This window comes from Dufourea novaeangliae, unplaced genomic scaffold (assembly GCF_001272555.1).
Source record: "Dufourea novaeangliae isolate 0120121106 unplaced genomic scaffold, ASM127255v1 scaffold10, whole genome shotgun sequence".
NCBI classification, from domain to species: Eukaryota; Metazoa; Arthropoda; class Insecta; order Hymenoptera; family Halictidae; genus Dufourea; species Dufourea novaeangliae.
The window spans coordinates 62,117-88,411 of NW_015373881.1; the positions used below are offsets into that span (position 1 = coordinate 62,117).

Sequence of the window (26,295 nt, forward strand, 5' to 3'; positions counted from 1 at the left end):
ACTACTAGGGTTGTTACTGATTCTGTATCCGTACTCCGAGGTTTAAAGATGTCGATGTTGCCGTTTAACCTTGGGTATCAATGATCAGGTGCTACCAACCCCTGTGTTGGTATAATATCTTTTAAGCATTAGAAGATTCTTGAGGATCGTCATTTTCAACAATTTTGAACTGATCTCAAAATTAAAGTTTTATTTTTAAGAATGAATATTTTCTTCTCTCTACTCACTCTAATTCACGTAATTTGGAATTACAGAGATATTTATGACGTGTAGCAGAAATCCTATTCAATTACAAATAAGATAAAGAATTTATCGAGCATAAAATTTACGGAAAAAATGCATGAAATCTGATGTGCATTTAAGAACAAATTTCTTGGAAATAGTTTGAAAATATTCATGTATGAAATTTTCAATACGCATCCTTAGTATAATGTGTATTTTGGATTACGTTGAATCTAACAAACTTTAAGCATTACGTTTATGCTTATTAATGTTGTTTCCTTCATTTCTATCAGTATTCTATTAACCGCTCGCACTTCACGGAGAAACTTTTAATATTAATAACTATGTAGCAACTTTAAAGCGTGTTTGTTGTGCCACCTTTTGCATATTAGAAGCGTTGCTTTTTCAATAAAAATTCATAAAAGCTCATGTGTAGGATTATTAATCCAGTCATTGTTGTAATAAATGAAACCTATATTTTGCGATGACGTAAACATTTTCCAATATTCTATTAGCAATTCTTAAATATCCTATACACATTTATTACATTATTTTTATGGACATCGGTCCTCAAGAATACACAATTTACAATAAATAGATCTCATGTCTATGATTATCAATCGAAAATGTGATCCTGTTAAATATCAACACAAGAGGCCAAATAAGCACCTATCCAAATATGAGTAATAATAGTTATATTCGAACATACAATCGATGGTGTTAGTAGAATGTATTATATTTTGATTTAAAATTTCGAATTTTTTTTTATTAAAATACTATAAGAACCAGTGTAACATTAACTTAATTTAGAGAAAGAGTGCTTTGACTAACGTACATATGTAATATGTGTACTGATAAAGCGACATAGAAAGTCTAGTGAAGTCTTTAATGAAATTTTTTACAGTAGGCCTAAATCAGGGTCATCGGATCCTAAACTATTTTCAGAATTTAAAACATTTCCACAACTAGTCTAAAAGGGAAGCTAATTTATAGTCGGTGAACAAGATATAGCAAACTGGCAAGTTTTGTTCAATAATTGTAAAGACCTCTTTTACTTTTCGGTTTATAAAAGGAGGATATTAAGCATAGCACTGGGATTGGTGTGAGTTTTCTGTTGTCATAATATCCTTTGTTAACTACTAACTCTAAACTCTAAACCTCTCAATATGGCCTTGCTGTCTCTACTATACACTTCACTGCAGGGCCGTTCCTGAGTTGGCCGCCCGGGTGCAAAGACGGTATCGCCGCCATTATTAATTTAATATTATTTAATTAAGAATTTGATATACAGGTTTTATTTCAAATGAATATTTCATTCTACATATAAGTACAAAACTAACGTGTAATGTTTGTAATAATGATGTTATGGTTGATAAATAGCAATCATTAATTACCTATACGAATTTAATCTATTAAATATGGTTAAATGTCATATGCTATTTTGGGCTGTCCATAAAGATAGTTTCTTTCTTGTATACGAGTACTGTTACAAATATTGCATGTACAATTAATTTGATTAAATTCTGCTGCACTAAAATTTACATAATCATCAGAAAACTTATGATTATTATTCTTACTAGTCAAAGTTTTACATATAGTAAACCATCTGCGGCCGCTCCTAAGTTTGGCCGCCGACGTGCAGGGGCACCTTCTGCACCCCCGCCAGGAACGGCCCTGCCTTACTGTATCGTTACCTTCACATATGCTGACTCCTTACTGCCATGATACCCTTTCTTAACCCAAACATCAAATTGACCTCTACTTACGGTCGTCTTAAGTTTACTACGTACACGTGCATTAGAAAAAGTTTTGCACCGCTTATTATTATACATGGAAATTTGAAATCACATTCAGTGAAACTGGTATTCTGAGCTAATACATCGATTAACGCTTTGAAGATTATACATATATAAATCTATGTATGGATTTCAATCAACTGTTCGCTGCGAACTAAAAATCACTGCACGGTACATCACAAATATGTAATCGCGTCGTAATATTGCATTCTGATTAAAAACGAAAAACTGTTATTAGTCTACCAACATTGAAGAAACCTAACCCCTTCGCTTCGGCGCGTTTGTGAAAAATGCTTCCCATCGTTAACGTCGCACGTTTGCGTTTTCTATTCTTTAAACTTTGAGATGAACTTTATTACAGTAATTAGAACTAATAACGCGAAAATAAATGTATAGTATGGGCGCATATAAAGGGTTGCTCACTTACAATGAACATTTACATAAATTATTTCCACTGGTATTGAAAGTAATAAAAAATTACTAACAGGAATTATATAATTTCAAGTCGTGCATCTGGTAACGATGAAAAGGGCCCTCCACCGCCTCCCCCCTCCCAGGTTATTTGAGAGGTTAGTTCAAGGTTATCAACATTTTTTTGCATATTATGTACCGACATTCTGCTTTTTATAATGAAAATTTACTTTTCATTATAATTTTTTTTTCATTAATTAATGAATTTTATAATAAACGACCTATGATATCATGACCTCGCAATGACCTTAAGAAATAAAATATTTATGAAAATTATATTCCCGTAGATCAAATTGTAATTTTAGGTGAGGTCATTCCAAGCGAAATGATCCAATGTCGTTGCTCGACCATTTTTTTAAAATCTTGTTTTTTGTGTATGTTTACCTTCATATGTTTAACACTTCAAAATGAGCGTCAGTCTATTGTAATAATTTTTTGTTTGCACGTTAGAACCGTATTTATGTTGTGCGGTACGTCATTTCTTGCGGTTTCGGGGGTTTGCGAAAAATAAAATATCCCAATGTCTGTTAATTACAGCAACATGAGACAAAAAGTATATTTTTCAGAATAGATCAAGCTATTACTATTGTCCTATACAATTGAACCTAAATCTAACTTTACTGCCAAAATTTGAATCTAGTTTGCAAGTTTGATCACTAGAAAAAGGAGGAGATCAATTGAAAATTTTGTCAAAAAGGGGTAAAGTCCAAAAATTAATTCTGGTCTTTCTTGGTAGAGCACATGCTACTTTAGTTAGCTGATAAGTTTCAGATCTGAGACTTAATCCCTTTTTTTCCTATAATGTCTCAAATATTCCGGTTTCTGTGATTTTTGCAAAGTTCAGGGCTAATTATCTCTGGTGGGGGACGAAATAAATTCAACAAAAATTTCGAGGTGAAGATTCAACTGGAAACTGAGATTATTCAGTTTCCAGTTGAATCTCAATCTAGAAATTTTTCCTGCATAATATACGCCCATAGTAAGTGGCGAAATTTCAGAATTTTATTTCGTCCTCCACCAGAGATAATTAGTCCTAAAGTTTGCGAAAATCACGGAAATCGGAACATTTGAGACATTATAGGAAAGATTAGTATTAAGTCTCAGACTTGAAACTTATCAGTCAACTACACTGGCATGTGCTCTACCAAGAAAAAACAGAATTAAGTTTGGGACTTTACCCCTTTTTCCCTAGAATCCCAATGTGGCGGTTTTACTTTTTATTTTTAATTATTTTGTAATTTCACTTTGTAACCTCCCAGTAAAATAAAAACTTAAACAATATTGATTTGTGAGGCATTTAAAAAGAAGAAAATAAATGTTTTGCACTTCAATATTGAAACTTTTTATTCTATACATACACGTTATGTTGTATATACATGAATTATTTTTACAATTAGATGTTGCAGCTGGTCCACGCATATACGATGCCGAATGGTCTTCTGCGTTTCTGCATATGAAAAGAAACAATATACAATTGAAATAGTAAGTTTAATAAAGTAAGATAAAATATTAACGTTGCTATGAACTTATCTTTTTTTTGTTGAATTATTCTGTCATGTCGCTTCCTCACTTTTGAGTAGTAGTTTCGCAGCTAACGAAAGTAACGAAGTACGATAGTCTTTTGTTTATATATATCTAAAAAGAAATAAATATATAAAAATAATTATAGTCATAATTGTAATAGTGTAAGATAAAATATAAATATTATTATAAACTTATCTTTTTTCAGGATAAAAAAAATCCATCGCTGGAAATGTAAAATATTACGCGGAAGAATTACACGCGAAAGAAATACACGCACAAGCGACTACAATACAATTGTAATTATATAATAACTTCAAAATGGACCCCCTAAGCCTGACATCTCTGACTACACTGTTCAACCCATAAAATACCTCACAACTGTTAATAAGCGTTTCTGATAAATCTTTATGAAGTGAATGCGAATCTGGGAACCGTTTTCTCACAGCACGTTCATTTTGAAGAAATCAAATTAAAAAAAAACTTAAAAATTTCATTGTTGAAGAAATGTGGTGCTTCTACAATAATAGTTATTCAGTCGCTTTTGACACGAAATAACTATTACTTCTAAGATTGCGGCCTATGTGGATGCTAATTGGGGCAGATGTAAGTTTGATAGAAAATCGCACACCGGATATATATTTAATATGTCGATGGGTCCAATTAGTTGGAAATCGCAAAAACAGCGAACAGTTGCCATGCATTGTTAGCATGCATTGTATATAACTAAGTTTCTTGAAGGGTTAGACTTAAGTAACCTACCTAGTATCGTGATCTATAACGATAATAACATATCCCACAGTGCTCAAACCCTGTATCAGGGCTCCGAGCGCTATCAAGTCTTCCGCCCTTTCAAGGACCCGAAATCCCGATCGAACCGACTGAAAGCGACACGAAACTATCATTCATCTTCATCATCATTGGTATGTTAAGATTTATTTGTATCTTTCATTTATTTGACTGTTAGAATATATCTTTGTTGTTATCATAAACGGGAGTGATTTCCTATCCCTCCCGTTCCCTATTCCTAATTGCATACTTTACCGGTAGGTTTAGAGAGGGCGTACTTTAGCACCTTAAAAGGGCCAGGACCTGAAATAATAAATAAAGTAACGACTGCAACGCGGGTCGTAACATCCTAACCAAGCCGTTGTCACGAGACAGGCATTACTTTTGTCTAGTGTATTTTAGGTCCTGTGTATGTTAGGTATTTATATCCTGTGCGCACGCCCGCTTCTCAAATTTGTTGAGAAATCGAAATTGACTTTTATAAATTGACCATTATTTAATTTTTATTAATATATTCTCCGAAAACCGAGGCAATCGGAAGCTTAAAGAGCGGGCGTGCGCACAGGATATAAATAATAAAAAACTGCGAGACTAAGGAGGCAATTTCAAAAATCAATATACCAATGGATTTGGAATTAAGTGCTCGTCATTTTATGTCATTACGCAAATTTCAATAAGTTGTAAAATAAAGTTACAACAAATTTTTTTGTTATAAACAAATTGTATTTTTGACAATTTGTTAACACCAGTTTATTGTACATAAAAAACCATGAAAGCCACAAATTGAAAGTTTTCATGTATCTCCTCTGGTTTTCGAGATAGTACTTCCGGGTCGAAACTTTGAGGGGTGGTTTCACCCCCTAAATATGAAAACGGGCCGCTATAAAAAATACGTATCTCTTATTTTTCGGTCCTCTAAAACATATCCGAAAACCAAAGCAATCGGAGGCGGACACCTAAAATACACTCCTTGTGAGTGGAATGAGTGTTGCAGAGGTTGTTTAGCGCGCGTCCTGAGAGGAGGTGTTGAGCAGGTTTGCATTTCGCGCGCATGTGTATGAGGTAGAGGTACAAAGCGGTGGTGTCGCTTTTGTCAGTCGTATGTTGTATGAGTAGGTTTGAGAGAGTTTTGTTAGATTGCAGTAGAAATGTATCTGATTAGCAGTATATATATATTAATAAATAATCCATAGCTCTAACACACAGAAAATTGGATTTTTAATAAATGGTCAAGCAACGATATTGGACCAATTCGCTTGGAACGACCCTTTGCGAAACAGTCAGTGTTTATTCCTTTAAAAAGGGAAGATGTGTACTGTCGCGAGTAATGTACAAATTAGCTAGTGGCAAGCAGAAGTGTCATTGATTTAAACACATTTTATCATTCAAAGTTATTTCAAGGTCACGATGTCATAGGTCAAGCCTGTTCACTTTGTGGCCCGCAAGCTAAATCGTGGCGACGAAGTCTCCACCATCACTCTGTTCGTTCCCCACTACTCGATTGTGCTGCATTGTATCTGCATTTTGATCGGGGAGCAAGAGGTGCGTGGGCATTCTGACTCTCCACACAATTAAATCGACATAAATAAAGTGTAATATGCAAGAAAAATGTCGACGACCTTGAAAATAATCTTCAAAATAACCTTGGAGCAACTTCTTTTTGTCATCACCAGATGCAGGTCTCGAAATTATATAAATTTCTCTTCGTTGTTTTTTTTAATTTTCAATACCAGCAGAAATAATTTAGATGTTCGTTATAGGTGAGGCTGTATACGTTCTTCGTCTGTAAGAATCCGTTTTTCGGGGCGATAATACGCCCTTTGTAGCGAAGGAGTTAATATGTGAATGATATTGTATGTATCGAGAGTGAAAAAATACAATAAAGCATTTGTTATACCGTAAAAAGTGTCTAGTCTAGGGTGTAGCGAGACTATTTATGCCTAAAGAGATTAATAAAATTTCTCTGTCGAGGACTTCTCGACAAGTGACCTGATATGAAAAAATATAGTTATTAAAATAAGGTTTCTGAAAGAGTAGATATAGCAGTGACACGGAATTTCTTATGACATGTATATACATATACCATCGATTGTAGCTGAACTGTGGAGATTTAAAAATGAGAAATACACTCTTCTTGTTTTATGAAAATTTCACCACGATTACCGTCAAATTATTCATATGTCAAAATTTTAGTTATGAAGTTAATAATATTTACGCAAAGTTTACACGTAAACGGTATACTACGTGTTTTGTCTTTCCAATGTTCAAGTGACATTTACTACAAAATGGACATCCATTGCTACTTGAAGCATTTTCACCGAAAGCACGTGAGACGGTATATACGAGAAGGTCGGAAAACCCCTCAGCCGACCATTAACGGCCTAGGGTGCTCGTCACGTGTTGCGTTGGGGTGTGTGCTAAGAAGTCTTTTAAACGCCACTTTTTGGTAGACGTCTCTTATAGACCCCTTTATGATTTCACTGCGTTAAAAGTTACACAAAATTTCTCCTTAACCCTTAACTGCAGAAGACGCGTCCAAGAGACGAGTCGGAATCTTTACTTCATTATCGCTACTTAGTGGACAAGTATGGAAACTGTAGCGTATGAGTACCTTGAATTAACAGTAAGTAGCATACTATTTCCATAACGGTAACGGAAATAATGTTTCGCTGTTTATTAAAAGTGTTGCGAATTAGTCGGATTATTCACATCTGAGACGAGTTGTTTGTAGTTAAGGGTTAATAAGCTTAAGACTATTATAACATCTTCTAATGAACACTTTCTGCTTTATCAGATTGCGTACGGCGATCCATTTAACTAATTTCTAGCGCGTTAACGTATTCAGTTCGGGTGATTTCCATTTAAAGAAATACTAAAATTCGGACTATTACAATGCAAATGTGGGTGCAATTTTATTCAGATAATGCATACTAATAGGAATCAGTATCTTATAATTCTTCCCAGGTCGAAGATTTAGTCCGGTAAAAAGAAATACCATCTTATTTATAAAATGAAAAAATTCTGTTTATACCCATTTCTCGAAACATTTTATGTAAATAGTGAATTTTCTTACCTCCGATGGTAAGGTATTGCAAGGATTGTTAAAATTAGATAAAAAATTGAGATGGATCGTTTTATTCAACTACACTTGTCTTCAAACCAAATTCCACTGCCACTTGAACAGATACATAAAGGGGCAGACTCCGTGGACTGCGAGTTGTGTGCCTGCGCTCTCGCAAGCAACGATATATGTATGCATTTATACGCTTTGTATACGCGATGCACAAGAGATAAGTGATTTTTGCCTCGATAATTGCACAAATGAAGTTTTCGCTGGTAGACTTCACTACAGAGTGCTCTGGCCCGTATAAACACCAATAAACACCATATGTTGAAAGAATTGGAATTTTAGAAAGTGTACGATTGAAATAGACGCCGATGTAAACATACAAGATGGCTGCTCAAGTCACATTTTATTAAATATCGCACGATTTAATGGTCTTCTCGTCAAAAGCAGAGCAAACCACACTGCATACCACTATCATACTGTCGTGGAAATGCGATTTTTGTCAATTTATCATTTCTGGAAGTATTTTGGTTTCTACGATTTGACGCGTTCGGACCCAAGAATATACAAGAGTATATTTCAAGCATTCTCCGCTAGGGGCGCTTATGTATATGTTAGTCATTTTGGCCATGTTACCATCAGCATCAATGAAACCACAGACAAGATATAAGAATAGACTTAACATTTTATGAGACTTGGTGTTTCACGAAAATCACGCTGGTACGAGCGTACTCCACATAAAAGCTTCCGAGTTTAGGAACTACGTTAGACACCGTGATGACTCACTGCACACACAAACCCATGACTGTATATAGGGTCATTCCACGCGAAATCCGTACACTTTTTGGAACACCATTTCGGATTGTTCTCAAATTTCGATATGTTGCAGTTCTTACAAGGGAACACCGCGAACCCTTACTTATGGATTTCAATGAAACTTTGTGGGTTTATAGAGTGATTCAAGGCAAGAATAGCGGTATGCTTCATTCATGCCCAATCGCCCGTTAAGGGTGTGAAAACTAACCTCAAAGTCAAATAGGCACTTCCACTTTCTTGCGTATAACCCTTAAAGTACAAGATATAGAAGAAAATGTTTCAAAGAAAAGCTTAATGGCACAATAAGCGCTATAAACTTGCGTTAACAGAATTTTGAAAAAAGTGTTTTAAAATTTTCTTGTTAAGAAAAAAACTTTCTTCAAAATTTTGGCAATGCATGATTATAGCGCTTATTGTACCATTAAACTTTTATTTGAAATATTTTATTCTATCTCTTGTACTTTAAGGGTTATACGCAAAAAAGTGGGAGTGCCTATTTGACTTTGAGGTTAGTTTTCACACCCTTAACGAGCGATTGGGCACGAATGAAGCATACCGTTATTCTTGCCTTGAATCACTCTATAAACCCACAAAGTTGCATTGAAATCCGTGAGTAAGGGTTCGCGGTGTTCCCTTGTTAGTGATATATAAACGTATTTCGAAGGATTTTTGAAAATGTTGAATAGTTGTTGATTTTACAGCTGTTTGAAATTTAGGGTCAACCTCTCTTCAATAAATCATAACTATTGAACTAACAAACTGATCAAAATGAGCTTTATGGGTACTTATAGTAGAGACATAAGAGTACCAAATAAAAATGATTCCAGTTAAAAAAAAAATGTTTAACCATTTATTTTGCAATTCTTTTAAGTAAATGCCCTGTTTTCATACCGGGAAACTATTTAAAAATTTGTCCGCTTTATGGACATGTCTTCAAAAATATGGAGACCTTAAAATTGGTCGTATGAAAATTAATTAAAGAATATTAAATGCTACAAAGTACTAAAATGGTTAGGTCCATGCTTATATCTCGTCTGTACTAGCGCCTGTTTGTTTAGATCGGTGCTTCGATCGATTCGGAGTTAGTCCTGAAGGAGTTTGCGCCCATAAGCATAATACTGACTAGACTCACGATACAAAAGAACAAGTATCGAGTGTTATACATATTCTTGTAGAAAAGTAGCAAAAATTTGTTCATTGTGCTTTTGTTTCTTTCTTGTTCATAGCAAGAGAAGTGTTAAAATATGAAAAAAATGCAATACCTCATCTCTCGATAGAAACGTGTTAAAAAAATGACCATATCATTACCAAACTGTGAATACTTATGCAAATTTATACTTCTCTTTCTTACTTTATTAAAAAAAGTAGTTAATAAGTATTTATTTTTCTTAATAAGGATTTCGAACTTCGATTAGTTTTGGAGACCAAATTTATGGATAATGAAATCTTGGATGGATAATGTATCTCATGCTTTCCATTAGTCATCACCCGAAGATTCGTCCTCTTCGTGGTGGTACCATAGATTACCATCCACCCTACCGTAAGCATACAATCCACAGCTTAATTATGCCTCCTGCAATTTGATTAAAGTTTGAGTTCGGCTCAAACTCTGATTTTCGTTTACATTCAGTTTAAAATTCTTTTCACAAGTCGTTGCGAAGATTCATTCCCACTTCCGTTTGACGATCCGAACAAGTTAGTATAGCTGCTTCAAAGATATAGCGTTAGTCATAAACCTGACCGACCCTAAAGATTGTGTATCGATAGCCTAATCCTGTCACTCGATACCCTTGAGTTGTAAAAACTGTTCTCGAGCATCGTTCAGGGGCGTACGACGTCAGTTTGGGATCGGTTTTTCCGTGTTAATGTAATTAAACAAGTTCTTACAGCGTACTAATTTCAGATTTAAAATACTTTTGACCCTTTCATTCTTGATGAAAGCTTACGAAAACGTAAATTTCTTTCAAATATTCCAGTCTTTTTCGTTTTATTCCTCGGAACCCCATAGCTAAAAGTGGCGTACGACCCTGAGTGCGGTGGGACACAATGGGCCCCCGATGATCGAGTACTAATGGTCTAAGGGTCGGCCGCGTTTATGGCTAACACTGTATCTTTGAAGCAGCTATAACACTTCGTCAGAAAAGTATAGCAAGACGTGAAAACGAGATTTCTCGCAACTCGTACGCAACCTGATAAAAAAGTCGGTGATTGGCAGCAACTTCGACGTTCTTCCATACAACAATGAGTCTTCTTACCTCGATGAAGTCAAAGGAAAGTTATCGCCAGCCCAATGTGTCTAGAGAATGTGGAAAATTGCTTTAAAGGTCCTTCCGACATTTCTACGTTACTTCCAGACAAATTCGTAACGAGCACCCCGTGTTCCTGTCTCAGTTAATGTTTCTCAATGTTCGAACGACAACTGAAGTAACTTCAGGCACGCTATTCACCAGAACTTCGGGAAAGTAGACGACAAACGTTCGATGAGACGCTCTCGTTGCAAGGTGGACTCTACATAGTGCAATAACCGGCAGTGATTCTCATTGAAGGGGAAAAGTGAAGCTTCTCGTGGTCCGAAAATATAACTGAACTGCTGTACTACGTGGGGTCCGGAAACTAGGAAACTTCCTTCACTCTATAGCTGTTAGGGCTTCCATTTTGTACTACACTTCCCTTACTCTATTTCCATGACAAACTGCTGTTATAAAATTGTATATTGGTTTAATTTTTATTTTTTACGTTAATTTTGTAACTTTTGTTCGTTTATTCTACCCTTTTGAGTATAGTTATTTATCACTATGAGGTTTCAAAAATTGAAAACAAAACAATCTACTTTTAATAATATACAGCCGTTATACAGGGTGTAACACAAATGTTGGAGGACCCGGAAATGGGAGACTCGTGAGGTGATTTGAAATAAGTTTTTCCTTAGCAAAAATGTTATCCGAGGCTTTGTTAACGAGATATTAACGAAAAAACCCGACCAATCAGAGCGCGAGTCTGCGGGCCGAGTTCCCGCGGCAGCCTTGGTTACGCGCTGCGATTGGTAGTCAACGCTACTGCAGGAACTCGGCCGGCAGACTCGCGCACTGATTGGTCGGGGTTTTTCGTTAATATCTCGTTAACAAAGCCTCGGATAACATTTTTGCTAAGGGAAAACTTATTTCAAATCACCTCACGCGTCTGCCATTTCCGGGTCCTCCAACGTTTTTGTTACACCTTGTATACCTGACTGCGCAGTTTTATGGTAGGAATGAACGAGACCGAAGGACAGAAGTAGCGCTGGAGTAACTCCTCCCTTATTCGCACATCGCAGAGGGAGAGGAGAAAGCGACTGGAGGGCGATGCGGAGAAGGAATGCTGCGCGTATGTAATGTCTCCACCAACAGTCTCATTAAAAAGATTCTAGTGCCGAGTTCATCCCTACCATAAGACCGCATAGTCTAGTATACAGGGTGGTCCACACAACTTGTTCAACCTGAATAACTCCTAAAGTATGCATTGTATGAAAAAACTTTTTATAGAAAAGTTATATGGGTTTGAGGAATACATTATGTAATGCATATATTTTTCTTGTAAGTGGAGGCATTTCGGCGATTTGAAGGTCAACTTCGTTTTTCTAAATAGAATGATATATTTTTTATGCCAAAATATCGAAGAGCGTTAAATTTTGAATAAAAAAATTATTGTCCTTTAGTTGCTGTAAATCTAATAATTAGCGAATAATTTCACTTTGTTTCTTCAAAATGGTCTACGCGTAATATCAACTTGATTGATGATAACTTCTCAAGACTGATCACCACTGACGATAACTTTAATACTAAATCACGGACAGAATAGATAAACATTATCATGTAAACTCCGCGGTTTAACGGAAAGCTTTGCTGGTATTGAATCTCCAACTTGATATTACGCACAGACAATTTCAAGAAACAAAGTGAAATTATTAGTTAACTATTAGGTTTACAGCTAATAAATGTCTGTACTTTTTTACTCAAAATGTAACGCTTTTCGATATTTTGGCATAAAAAATATAGCATTCCATTTAAAAAAACGAAGTTGACCTTCAAATCTCCGAAACTTTTTCGCTTACCAAAAAATATGTACATTACATAATGTATCGCTCCAAATCATACAACTTTTCTATAAAAAGTTTTTTCATAGAATGCATACTTTAGAAGTTATTCAAGGTGAACAAGTCGCATGGATTACCCTGCATATGTCTATGTACATACTAAACAGATGAAAATCAAGAATGAAAAAATTGCGATCGAGGCTTTGTTTCCCATTTGTTAACTACTGAAAATGCAGGCGAAATACGCGTAAAATACGTCTTACGCGACGAGATATTATACTTGAGATACACGTCCTTCAACTGTTTTACGAGTTGGTTTTATTCATTTCACTTCATTTCATTCATTATTTCACTGGGCCATCGATCAAGCCCATATATCAGCTGGGAATCGGTTTTTCGAGTAGTATAACCTATCGCTTCAGGCGTCTTTCACGTGGATTTTGCCCCTACTTTCAATAGTTAATGTCGTAAACGAGGCCTCAAACGCAATTTAGTCATTATTAATTTCCATCTTAGTTTTGCATGTAGAATCGACCTTGTGAAAGTGTCTTACATTTTTATTGACACCTTGTATAGGAATTGCACGTATTGCCAAATCCAACACAACTTTTATTTTATTTCATAATTTTTACTGCATTTTATAACTTTATTTTACGATATACCTCTAGTTTATAGCTTCTGTCGACGTTGATTTTCAAATACTCGTTCCTTAATTACTGATTGTTTATTAGAGTATTTTTACTTGTAAATGAATATGGAATATTTTAGACACAAAATGGATATTGTGTTAAAATTGTGTGGATATTTTTTAAATGGGATACCTTCTACATAAAATTGTGATTATCTATGGAAAATGCACATATGTACACGTGTATAGGGAACTGAGAAACGTAAGTATTGTTTCATTGATTTTCAAATTATGAAATTTTTGACTTTGCTTTTCTATTCTATAAGTGAAAATATGAGCCCTATTACCTAGATGTACATCATAATTGCGATAACAATTACTCTAAAATATTATAGTCGTTAAAGACAATAATGAATTACTAAGATTAAAGTTAGCGTTGTGATTTTCGATTTTTAGATAATAAACAATCAATATACTAAATAGTAATCTAATAAAATTTCCAGTGCAAAAAGCATTATTTTTTTTTAAATTCTCGTCACTGTAAACATTAGGTGTACCAATGCATTACTTTCTTAATGCGACGACAATTTAATATAATTTTAAAATATCTTCCAGACCTTTCGTTCGGTAAAAATGGCATAGATCAGCAAACCACAATAGCAAATCTCATTAACTCCATATTTCAATTTCTTATCATTTAAAGGCACCTAACTGCTACAGAGGTAAATATTTAATTTGTCAGAAACATGGCGGATTAGTAGGTATATCTAACGAGTCGACAAACAAAATGAATTAAAGAGTACAATATAATAGTAATAAATATAATATTATATTATATCCCCTCGAAAAAGAATCACTGCCAGAAGCTGCATCTGTCAAACGAAACAGTGTGCATAGTATACCTTTAGAAGCTCCTCGTGCGTGAGGAATAGCGCGTAACGAATCGTGATGAAAAAAAAAAAAATAAAAGTGGTGGGACGAGGGAGGGGCCGGGGCCGAGGGTGTGGACGGGGGAGGGGGAGGGAGTGAATTACAGACGCCCAAGATTTTTCTTCACTCGTCATCTACTTCTCTACATTTCTACGTGTGATCTCTACTTGTACTCCTACTACTACCAGACGCACGCTAAGCCTAATTTTTAACTAGAGCACTTTTCCTTCGCCGAGGGCCACGAAAGCGCAGAACGCAAAAACGAAATTGAAAACACGGCTCCTTTTTTTTCAACCGTCGTGTTACCGGACATACACGAGCAGCCCCGTTCTCCGTCTGGCTGGAAAAAACGGCGCAAGAGCCTTCTTCTGTTCTTTTTCTTTCCATTTTATGCTCTATTTCCGACTGGAAGTACACATCTGGTATAGCTCGCGCGCGTGAATGCAACAATAAGTCGCGAGCGGGAACAATTAAGAGAAAAAAAAGAAGGAAAAGATTTGAAAAAGAGAAAGAAATGGAGTGAGAGGATAGAGCAAGAGAGTAAAAGAGGGAACGAAAGCGTTGTAACGGCGAAATAAATGCAGCACTTACCGTGACGAGACAAGCAGAGCGCATCAACCAAATTAATCGATACACGTGTGTATATATATATATTTGACTAGAAATACTGCATGTCACGGAGTGGGCAGTCGCGTGACATACTCGAAATCGATGATGGGGGAGAGAAGAGAACTAATGCGAGGCGAATCAGGGATTGAAAATTAATGCACTAGCGATTATATAACTTTTTAAATAGTTCCGAGGAATCGTAATGAAGCTGAAACTAAGGACATTAATTTTGTTGAATGTTTGCTTATGAAGTGACTATTTTCACATATTTGTGGTGGTAGTTTTTTGGTAACACTTGAAAGTTATGTGTAAACTGTTCACTTTTATGCAAGCTTAAATGTTTGTAGATTATTTTATAAATAATAAAATCAAAGACACTCGTTACGTATATTAACGAATTTACAGCGTAATTACTAAACTGGGGGTGTTCATGTAATTACATATTATTATAAGTCCATTCCTTCTTCTTTCGAGGTATTCTATATTTTGTACTTTTCTCTAGTTAAGAATTCATATCAAAAGCATTTATTGCTAAAGTTATCCATTAGGATACTGTAATGCATTGACTTTAATATCATAAGAAATCAAAAGAAGACATTAGTTTGTAACAGACACAGGGCCGGTCAAGGGAAGGGGGGGGGGGGCTAGGGGGGTTATAGCCCCGGGCCCCACTTTCTAGGGGGCCACCATTGTAAGCCATCCATTTATGTATGTCAAAAAATAATTGAATCAATTTTTGTTTACTGTTTCCTGCTTGAAATAATTAGAAAATTTATTTAATAATTGATAAGTTAATAGCAAAATTAAAAAAGCGAAGTGAAGCTTATACTCACGTCATTGATTTATTTGGATTTATATGCATCTTACTGTCCATAGACAGAGGTGAAATGCAAATGAAATCTCTACAATTAGTGAAAATCTACTCGAAAGATTTACAGGATAGTTTTGTTTATGAATTAGTAAGTCATTATTAAAATTACAACCTGAAGGTTTTTTTTCTGATTGCACAAAAATTCAAAATCAAAAAGATAATTCACTGTCTCCTTTGAAGGTGTTGAATTGGATAGTAGATTGACAATTAATAGATCTTTTTCCGAATGTACATATATTGCATACAGATTATTTCTAACTACTCCTATCGGAAATTGTGAGGCCGAAAGATTATTTTCTGTATTGAAAAAAATAGAACATATGTTTAGAGCGGCTATGTTAAATAATCGGTTATCATGCTTAACACGTTTAGCAATTAAAGCTGAATTATTAAGATCTATCGAATTTAAAGATTTAATAAGAGATTTTGTAAAATTAAAATCAAGAAAAACAAATTTTAATTAAAAGTTTAAAAAAAATATCCTTTTGAGGTTTGTCTTATATGTAACATTATTTATTTGTAAATCTTTATTACTTGGAAATATTTAATTTAATTTAATTTTAATTTATTTAGAATAAATTTCAGGTTTTGAGGAATTATGTATTTTATACTTTCATTCACTTTTGCAAAGACTGGATTTATATTACTTTCAAACGTGAATGCTCAATTAAGTAAAACGAGAACAGAAGTTAAGTATAATGCTGAAAACATTTAAGGGATTGTATATTGCATTCGCCGTGCCCGACAATACGGCGTACAATTCCTAGAAATTTTATTAGAAAAATAAAATGTGGGTGTTAGTATCGTATGGAAAAAATGTTAATTTATTAAGTTACTTTCGCTTAATTGATGCAACGGGCTTCCAATAATACTGCGCTTCTAATTGTATTGAGCAGCGTATAAAATGAACATTTCGTCATTAAAATTCTAACTTTATAGTAAATAAATGTGGACGAGTGTTCGAAGGCTCCTCGACACTGAACATTAAATATTTCATAAATTAATGGTCATATGCGGCTGAAACAAATATCATTGGCTTCAGAATTCTACGCTCTATAACTGTGCTGACCTACACCAGTGGACCTCTCCTTGCCAGTGCCGAGGAGCCTTCGAACACTCATCGAGGATTTACTGTATTATGTTCATCAAACTTGTGTACTATAAGTGTATGAAACCTGTATATAAATACAATCTTCATTCTGATTCATATTTAAGTAAATTTCGACTCGTAACTAATCATTTTAATAAGACGAGGACAGCGAATGTTACTCAAAATATTTTACGACACTGTAGATTTTTACCCATATCGTTAACATTATCGAGTTTTTACGTCGAATATTTTACACACGACGCAGCATAGTCCGTTGAAACGTTCTCCTAAAGGAGTTCTTTTTATACCAGCACATTTTTCGGTTGAAACCAATAACAAAGGTTCCTCAGAACTACGCGAGTAAAAACTATTCTACCATTCAATCCCCGATTCGGCAGGTAGGTGAGAATAGTAAGAGGAAGAAAAATAAGTGTGAGATACTGCAGAAGAATACTGAACGTAAAAGGAGGAGCATCAACGCAAACAACACAAAGGGTAAATGACAATAATTTATTGTTGCCAAAGGGTAATTATACTCTACAAAGAAATGATAAATCGTTGGTGGTATCCGAACAATAAGTGCGGATTTACTTAAGAAAAGCAGAAGCACCGGCACGCAGAACCGTCCGGTACAACAGACGGAGGAAACGCTTGTACGAACGAACGAGATTGACTCGAAGTATCAAGTTTCTTGACCAAACTCGTTACAGGTAAAATCGAGAATGCAATAGAAAGCACAGAAGAAGGTACACATATTAAATAATACAAGTTTACCAACGGTTCTGCGAACACTGCACTCGTAATTAAATGAGTAACAATAATAATAACATAAACAACGCGTTTTGCAAGTAATAATGAACTGTGTATACGAATCCATACGTGTTTCCTTTGTACGTATACATATATTCATAAATTTATATATGTATAAGACCGAGTAAGCTAGAAATACAATATAAACATGGACAACTTTACAGCAAACATACATGAACGCAAAAAAGTAGACTACTGGTAAAAGTAAACGGGACTAAGTCTGAGACGGGAGTGTTTCGTACAAAGACTTACGGAGGCAAAGTGATTGTAAGGTTCGAGAGCAAAGTAGGGGTCTTTGTGGTAGAAGGGGGGGGGTGGGAGGGTGTATAGTAGGATGTAATTACTCGTGGAGCAAACTATAGGGTGGGGGAATCCTTCACAGGGTTCTTTCAACGACGAGGGGCGGTCGTAACAAAGTAACAAAGTTTAGTAAAAAATATTTTTGTGACCAAAATAAAGACGGAAGAATCGTGTGTATAGAAACGAACGACACTTACAAAAAGTCTACTAGACAGTCTGACGACGCGCTCCCGTTCGAGGAAGGGCGTGGAACCAATCGAAAGACCGTCTGTGGAATGACGAAATATATACGAGGAACGTCGAAGAGAATCGAAGCAACTACCCTTTAAAACAAATTCTACTTTCATGAAGCTTTTCCGACATCTTTCCCTGATTCGTACAATCACAGTATTCCCTGTTTATAGTCGCGCTTTGTCGATCCCGTTAATATCATCACTATTAAGTGGATTAAGATCATCACTAATCTTCGTATTTGTCAGTAAAGCAAAGGTAGTCAATGAAAGATTGCAAAATCGTATCTGCGTCTCCGTATGTGCGCGTTAAGCTGCGTCTACACTATATAGCACAACAGTGTTACACAACAAATTGTTGTATAACCTTGCTATACAACATGGTTTTATAACTTGTTACAAGACTTTTTATACCTTTCAGACAAGTCTGGAACAAGTATGTCTAACATTTCGCGTATCATACAGTTCTCACTGTTAAGGCTTTCGGGTGTAAGCCGTGTCCTTGTGGAATTGTTTTCCCAACGTTTCGCAAGCATTGCAGCTAGCTTCATCAGGGGGTTGAAGACACACTGATACTGGTGTGTCTTCTGGTACTCCTCTGATATACTGGAGCTTGGTCACGTTCCCGTTCATTGCTTACCAATCAAAAATCGAATTTTAATTGTTCAACTGACCATTAAAATTCCCATTTCGATTGGTAAGCAATGAACCGGAACGTGACCAAGTTCCAGTATATCAGAGGAGCACCACAAAACACACACCAGTATCAGTGTGTCTTCGACCCCCTGATGAAGCTAGCTGCAATGCTTGCGAAACATTGGGAAAACAATTCCACAAGGACACGGCTTACACCCGAAAGCCTCAACAGTGAGAACTGTATGATGCCGGGCCGTGAAAGCCTCAAATCTCTGATTTTGCTTATCATTGCTAATAATGGCGTCACACTAAATGGATAACATATAACTTGCTATATAACACGAAAATGTTATGTAACATCATGTTATATAACATTTTTCTTTCTGTTTTTCTAATAAGTTTTATAACTTTGCTATATAACATGTTATGTTGTATACTGTAGAGTGTAGACGCAGCTTTACGAGAGCCGAGCGGCGTAACTATACAAGAGGAACACTGTCTTCTGTACATTGTCATTCTTACGCAGATTTTCGATTATTTTCATTCAATCTCTGTGGATTTGTCGTCGACGTTCGACGGAAAATTTCAAAAGAAGTGTGTAGAAAAGAATGGTTTCTCAGACCAGAATCATCGAGTGTGCTTGAATTGCGTTTAAAGTGTGCGGGGATTGATCCAGACTCTCGAGCAGTTCAGTTAGAAAGTTCAACGTTCACGTGCGGCAAAGCTGACGAAAACGATAAATGAACGGAGAAGATAATCGGCGTGGGCATGTACGACACTTATTTCGAATCCCATGACTTTTACATAGAAGGCTAATGTTCAAATCCTGAAGAGAGCTGTATATAGGGGGTTGCGTTTCCGCTAGTCCCTCAGGCTTGTATTTACACGGAAAATGAAAGCACTGCGAGTGAATGACCCATCAAATGGGATTGTTATGTAAGCGATACAAAATTCTAGGCTACCTAGTTAGTAATTTGTACAAGACTGAAATGAAACGAGATGGTTCCTGGCGTTTCTTGTTGTTGAAAGGTTTGATCCACTGTTCACGAGATCTTTGTCACATTCACGTCTAGATTGTAATAATTATTTACGATGCACCGTTTGATAGTAGAATTTTGATTCCTTGCATTGAAAAATTTCTATGTATAGAATCGATTGAAAGTATGAAGTTAGGTACTGTTTATTTTCAGCAATACTACTTGATCTCTATATGAAATCTGCCGATTTTTTTATAATTTTCTAAATTTTATTCCAAAAACGAACAATCAATTGTCGGTACTTTCTATGGGTGAAATAATGAAAATATAAATCTGGACGCGTTTTATTAAATGTTTAAATAAGAAAAATATTATATCTGGAAGAAAAAGTATTCATAGGGTTTTCTCTTTTAATTTTGATTTTAACTGGTACTAATTATAGTTATTACTTTTAATGGTGTCAAATAATAAATTTAATTACAGTGAATTCAACAGATAAATGTTTGACTCCGTAAATAACCATCAATACATACTTTTATTGGAATTATTTAATAATGAAATTATATACTATTACTTTCTTATTTTCACTCACAGAATATAATGATAGAATATTATGTGATTCATTAATTTTGTAAACGTTTTCTTAATTATAAACATGTAAATCTAGACAGAATTTTTTAATTATGACAAGATCATTTTTAGTGGCTAATATTGAAAAATAGTTACTGTTTGAAATTTATAGTTACATATTTTTTTAGTTTTCCATGTAATTAGAATTTAAAGGTAACAATTTTTATGAATATTCAACAAGCAATTTTGTACTACAGAAAATGTTTCATTATTTCTCTCTGCACTACTCTGAAATATACAAACGTCCTGTTAAAAGAAAAATACAAAAATAAAAATTATACCTGTGATAAACTAAATATGTATTGTATGCATACCTTATATACTTCTTCAAATATGTAGAAATTTTTTCTTCGTGAATAATTAGAAAATTACCTCCGTATCTCAAGAACGATTCGATATTTCATTTATAATACGAAATTAATATCATGCTTTTATATTTATCGAAAATTACACACATTTACAATATTTATGCAATTTTCTGCATAAATTCTATATAAAAATATAAATTTACTAACAATCATCGATGTGTTACGAAAACGATCGTCGCTTTTGATAGATTTTACCACAATTATATTCAAAATAATTTCGACCAATTATTTCTTCGTCACATTTACCACTTTACGTTTTTCGACTATAGTTGATCTCATATTTCTATGCAACAGTGTTTAATTTTTATATCTCTTATTTGTTTCCAACACGGTGCACGAACAACCGGCCTATTTCAGAGCCTCAAATATCACTCTAAATACAAGATAATAATTGCACTTGTATAGTTAACAGATTAAAAACTTCTATTTCGAGTGTAGACCTATACCAACGTAACCGAAAAACACCGATAATATTTACTCTCCCTCTCTAAACAATAACACCATTAATAAGTTACGTCTTTAATTACTTTAACATGATCTAATTAATACAACGAATATACTATCTTTATCAACAGCCCAAACCGAGCAAATCAAGTTTAAGCGCAGTGTAGAATCTTTTGAATGACTTTGGAGTTGGTCACGGATCGTACAATGCAAATAACGAAACGTGCGGAAAGTAGAGCGCAATGTAAATACTGCGATCTATACAAAAGCTGTGAACAATGTACAAGAGCGACAGGTGATCCTTCGGCGTTGGATCGATTTGTTTTAATTCCATGCGAAAGATCGAATGAAAAATTATATATGTACAAGACAGCAAAAGCGTCTGAACGTCTCACCTTCTGCGGCGAAGAACGTGCTTCTTATTTTACACAACGATATAACGAGGTACAAAAATAATTTCTCTTCCGATAGAAATTCGCGACACGTCGAACCATGCCCTGTTCCAATCGTCTCCCGACGTCAATCCTCACGGAATAAATAGTCGCGTCGTAATCACGTGGAAACTGTTAGATCACAGTGACGAAACAAGATGCCGATTGGAAGGAATCCCAAGCTCGCGAGCGTAATCGAGCGTGGCCCTAGACGGACAAGTCTCGAAAGCACGTCATAAGTAACACATCCAAGAAAATCGTTCACCGCTCCCTGTCAAGTTGCGTGAAAAACAGTGCGAGATTTCGAAACAGGCCAAACTAATGACCGCGTCGTCAACAGGGCGGAGAAACGAGTTTTATCGTAACAACGAGTATAACACCTTACCCAAAGAACTTGATCCTCAACTGTCAGAAGATGTGAAACGTTCCCAAAAAGTAGCCTAGATTTGGCATCATTCGCCAAGCTTCCTCTACATCAGAGCTGCATAACTTCTGCTCCCGAAGTCAGTATTCTGCTCCGGGAGTACCCCCATTATGCGGCTCAAGCTGCCGCTACGTATAGAGCGCCGTAGCATGCATGCGACGCTCGGTAGGTAGCGCGGGAGGCAGCCGAAGCGACGTAGTGGGGGTACCCCCGGAGTAGGCACCGACTCCGGGAGCAGAAGTTATGCAGCTCTGCTCTACGTGATACCTATAATTTTGCTTATCCTTGAGAATTACCAGCAGCATTCCATGAGGAACTACTCATCGCGAGGATCCATCGACTATCTAGACTCTACAGCTTCGCAAGCGTGGCTACGGGGGGATACCAAGGAGACACGAAGAAGCAGACGTCCACGTAGGCGACTCTCTAAAAGGAACCGTGAAGATTATTCCAGGTTTGGTGAATCGTCTTCGTCAGCTTAGGTCTATTGAAGCAGCGTTGGAGCAACGCCTCGTCGAGGGATCGTCTGGGTTTGGTGTTTACGCGGTGGGACCCTTGGTTTTCGATGGTTCGCGGTAGTAACGTGTTCACTTGTTCGATCTCTATCGTTTTTGGCTTCCGCTAGGCGAGCAGCAACTCACCGCGGTGAGGGCGTTGCTGTTGCTGCGGTTGCTGCTGCTGATGGAGCTGACGGTGATGGTGATGTGGATGGTGGTGGTGATAATTTAGAGAGAAGGATGGTGACGGGCAGAGGCTGCTGGCCCCGCCCAGTTGTTGCTGCTGCTGGCCGTCGTCGCGGGTCGGCGTTAGGTCCAAGAACAGACCGGATGTCGCGGAGTCGACGCAACTGCAGGACTCGGTGGCCGTCGCGTTGCAGCCGGGACAGCAGTCGGTCTCCGTGGCCAGGCTCATCGGCGTCTCCGGCGAGTCCACAGGTCTCGTGCCAACGAACGAGCTCTCCATCCAACACAGCTTCACGCTCCCTTCGCAGGAGAAGTTTCAATAGATTAGACAGATCGCGAGAGGGCCGATGATCGGCGTTTTTTCGGCTGACTTCTTGTGCAGCTTGACGGAACCGCCCCGTCCTCTCCGAAACAAGGAGGGAACGCGGCAATCGCGACCGAGAGTGTAAAATTGTTCTGTCTGTAGAAAAGGGGGAAGGCCGAGGTATGTTGTTCCTGGTGTATGTTACTACTGTATGTATTTCACTCTTGGTTAGTTTGTATTAGTGAAGCTTCTAATACAGAAATGTTAATTACAATGCAGACAAGCTGATGCAACGGGCGCGAGAGAATAGTGGTTGTGGGTGTCAGAGACGAATCTGATCTGAGAATCTCTTGGTTTATGTCTATGGCGGCAATGATCTCTGCTCGTATATAACCTGTTCATTAACCTTTGGTGCACATATTGCGGTCGTTGTGAACTGGTAGAAAATAAACGTTTTCAAAAGCACATTGCTCAGCATTGAAAGGTATAGTTAACAGTAACGGTACAGAGAAGTAGTACACTGTGCAAGATCATGAACATAAAATCATGAATGTAAATCATAAAGTAATAAATGTGTTTCCAGGGTTATTGGATTGAAATTTCATCTAAATGACAGAAATACATTTGGTATTTTCTTACTAATATGTTCGCACTTTCTTCTATTAAATAATCCTATTTTTTATAGTGTACCGATCTATAGTTTGTTTGACCAAGTCTCGCATCACTAGAAATTCGTCGTTAAGAGTGAACCGAGAATAAGAATTTCAGGAGAAACTATGCCCGGTTTAATATTTACATTTAAACCTCTGTGATCTCCAATATCCATAGTAGGTTTCATTTTAGAACTTGCACCAATATCATCTAATTTCACTGTATTTTAATACTTTTGTTTAAGAATGTTTTTAATTGCTTTAATAATTTAATTTAACAGAACTTTGTAATTGTAATAAAACTGAATGTGTTCATTCGTTCTATTCCATTCGTGATTGGCCAAACTACAGATCGCTCACGATTTACTAATACTTGAGGACATTACAATTATTCAAAAAGTTACGAAGGTTAAGAGTTTAAAAATAATTTGCGTCTTTGGTAATTTTGTATTCTCTGTACCCTTGTATTAACTCCATACGGGCGATATTACAATTTTCAGTAAGAACTGTATCCTACCGTTGACGGGACTTTACATTATGGTCCTAAAATATTGTATAATAAAATGAAGCTATGAACAAGTATAAATACTAAAGAAGAAGTATTTTTATACTATATAAATCGGCAAATTTTAGGCCACTACCTTTGGCTTGAATGACTATTCGAAAAAAATTATTTTTATGACATTATTTGAACTTTATAAACCTCTTTCTTTGAAGTGGAGAGCAGATACATACCTTCTAATTCGAAATTAAAGATACTGTACTTTTGAATAACACTTAATCCCAAACTTTGGATGACATTATAGTAATTAATACAGAAATATGTTAGGAAATGTTTGAACTTCATATTAGGTTTTGAAGTTTATGGTCCAAGAATAAGAAGACTTCATACGATGTACAATTGGAAATAATTATAGATAGTTACATCCATCTCGCGTATAACCCACTCGTAGCTACTCACAACAAAATGTTAACATTTAACTACAGACAACTGGTCTCAGACATAAGTAATCTGACAACGATTATATAACAAATGCTTTTAATAATCAATTGTACGTTATTTTTCGTTACTGTGGTGGAAGTAGTGTGCAACTTCCTGACAATTTTATTGAAGGTACCAAAACGCTATAGCTTTCAAAATTTTCCTCTAGGTTACAAGAGTGAAATGAAAATTCAGACTCGCCGTTGAGACGAGTTGTCTATAGTTAAAGGTTAATACAAAAAAGTACAGATGTTTTTGCACTGTGTGTATTCCAAGTAGGTACCTAATTATCGTCTCTACAACTTAAAGTATCAGAAAACAAAACGTGCGCCCAAGAAAATCCGACACAAATTTTTCATGGAATGTAAGGTTATGTAAGGATTGATCAAGCCAAAGCCCAATGACCATTACTCTTTCAACATCCTGTCCAAGGTTCAACCTCGTGATCGATTGGTGTAAATACAAGATATCGATAAATTTCACGCCATGGTAATTAGTACACGATTGTCAATAATATTAATAAGTAATAAATTCTTGTGGGTGGAGGTATTTCAGAGATTTCAAGGTCACTTTGATTTTTTTTAACGGAATGACCTATTTTTTGCATCATAGATCTATAAGGTATCAAAATGTGAGTAATATACATATACAATACAGGGTGGCCCACGCAATTTGTTCACCCTGAATAACTCATAAAGTATGCATTGTATGAAAAAACTTTTTATAGAAAAGTTATATGGTTTGAAGGGATACATTATGTAATGCATATATTTTTTCTGTAAGTGAAGGCGTTTGGGAGATTGGAAGGTCAACCTCGTTTTTTCAAATGGAATGCTGTACTTTTTATACGAAAATATTGAAGAGCGTTACATTTTGAGTAAAAAAGCACTGACATTTATTAACCGCAAAACTATTAATTAACTAATAATTTCACTTTATTTCTTGAAAATGGTCTGTGTGTGATATCAAAGTTGGAGATTCAATACCAGCAAAGATTTCTGTAAGACCGCGGAGTTTACGTGACAATGTTTACCAACATGGCCGATTCTGCGTATCAAATCGTAATCGCCTATTCTGTCCGTGATTCAGTATTGAAGTTATCGTTAGTGTTGATCTATCTTGAGAAGTTATCATCAATCAAGTTGATATTACGCACACACCATTTTCATAAGTGGTGAACACAAACAAAGTGAAATTATTCGTTAATTATTAGGTTTGCGGTTAATAAAGGTCAGTACTTTTTTACTCAAAATTTAACGCTCTTCGATATTTTGCCATAAAAAATATAGCATTCCATTTGGAAAAACAAAGTTGACCTTCAAATCTCCGAAATGCCTCCACTTACAAGAAAAAAATATGCATTACATTATGTAACCCTTCAATCCATACAACTTTTCTCTAAAAAGTTTTTTGATACAATGCATACTTTATAAGTTATTCAGGGTGAACAAGTTGCGTGGACCACTCTGTATATACATACATATTCGCACATGCACACGAACACAAGGCGGCGGCCGACTGCATGTATCTTCGACGTTGTTCTC

The 26,295-nt window shown here is 35.9% G+C and overlaps 1 protein-coding gene across 1 annotated transcript in view; it reads right to left on the reverse strand.

Moving 5' to 3' along the window:
• LOC107194549 overlaps nt 1-26,295 on the reverse strand; it is a 219,094-nt gene that overhangs the window by 20,055 nt on the left and 172,744 nt on the right. The window contains exon 10 of the mRNA XM_015584227.1: nt 22,774-23,115. Within this exon, the coding sequence (XP_015439713.1) occupies nt 22,774-23,115 (342 nt within the window). The remainder of the gene's footprint in view (nt 1-22,773; nt 23,116-26,295) is intronic.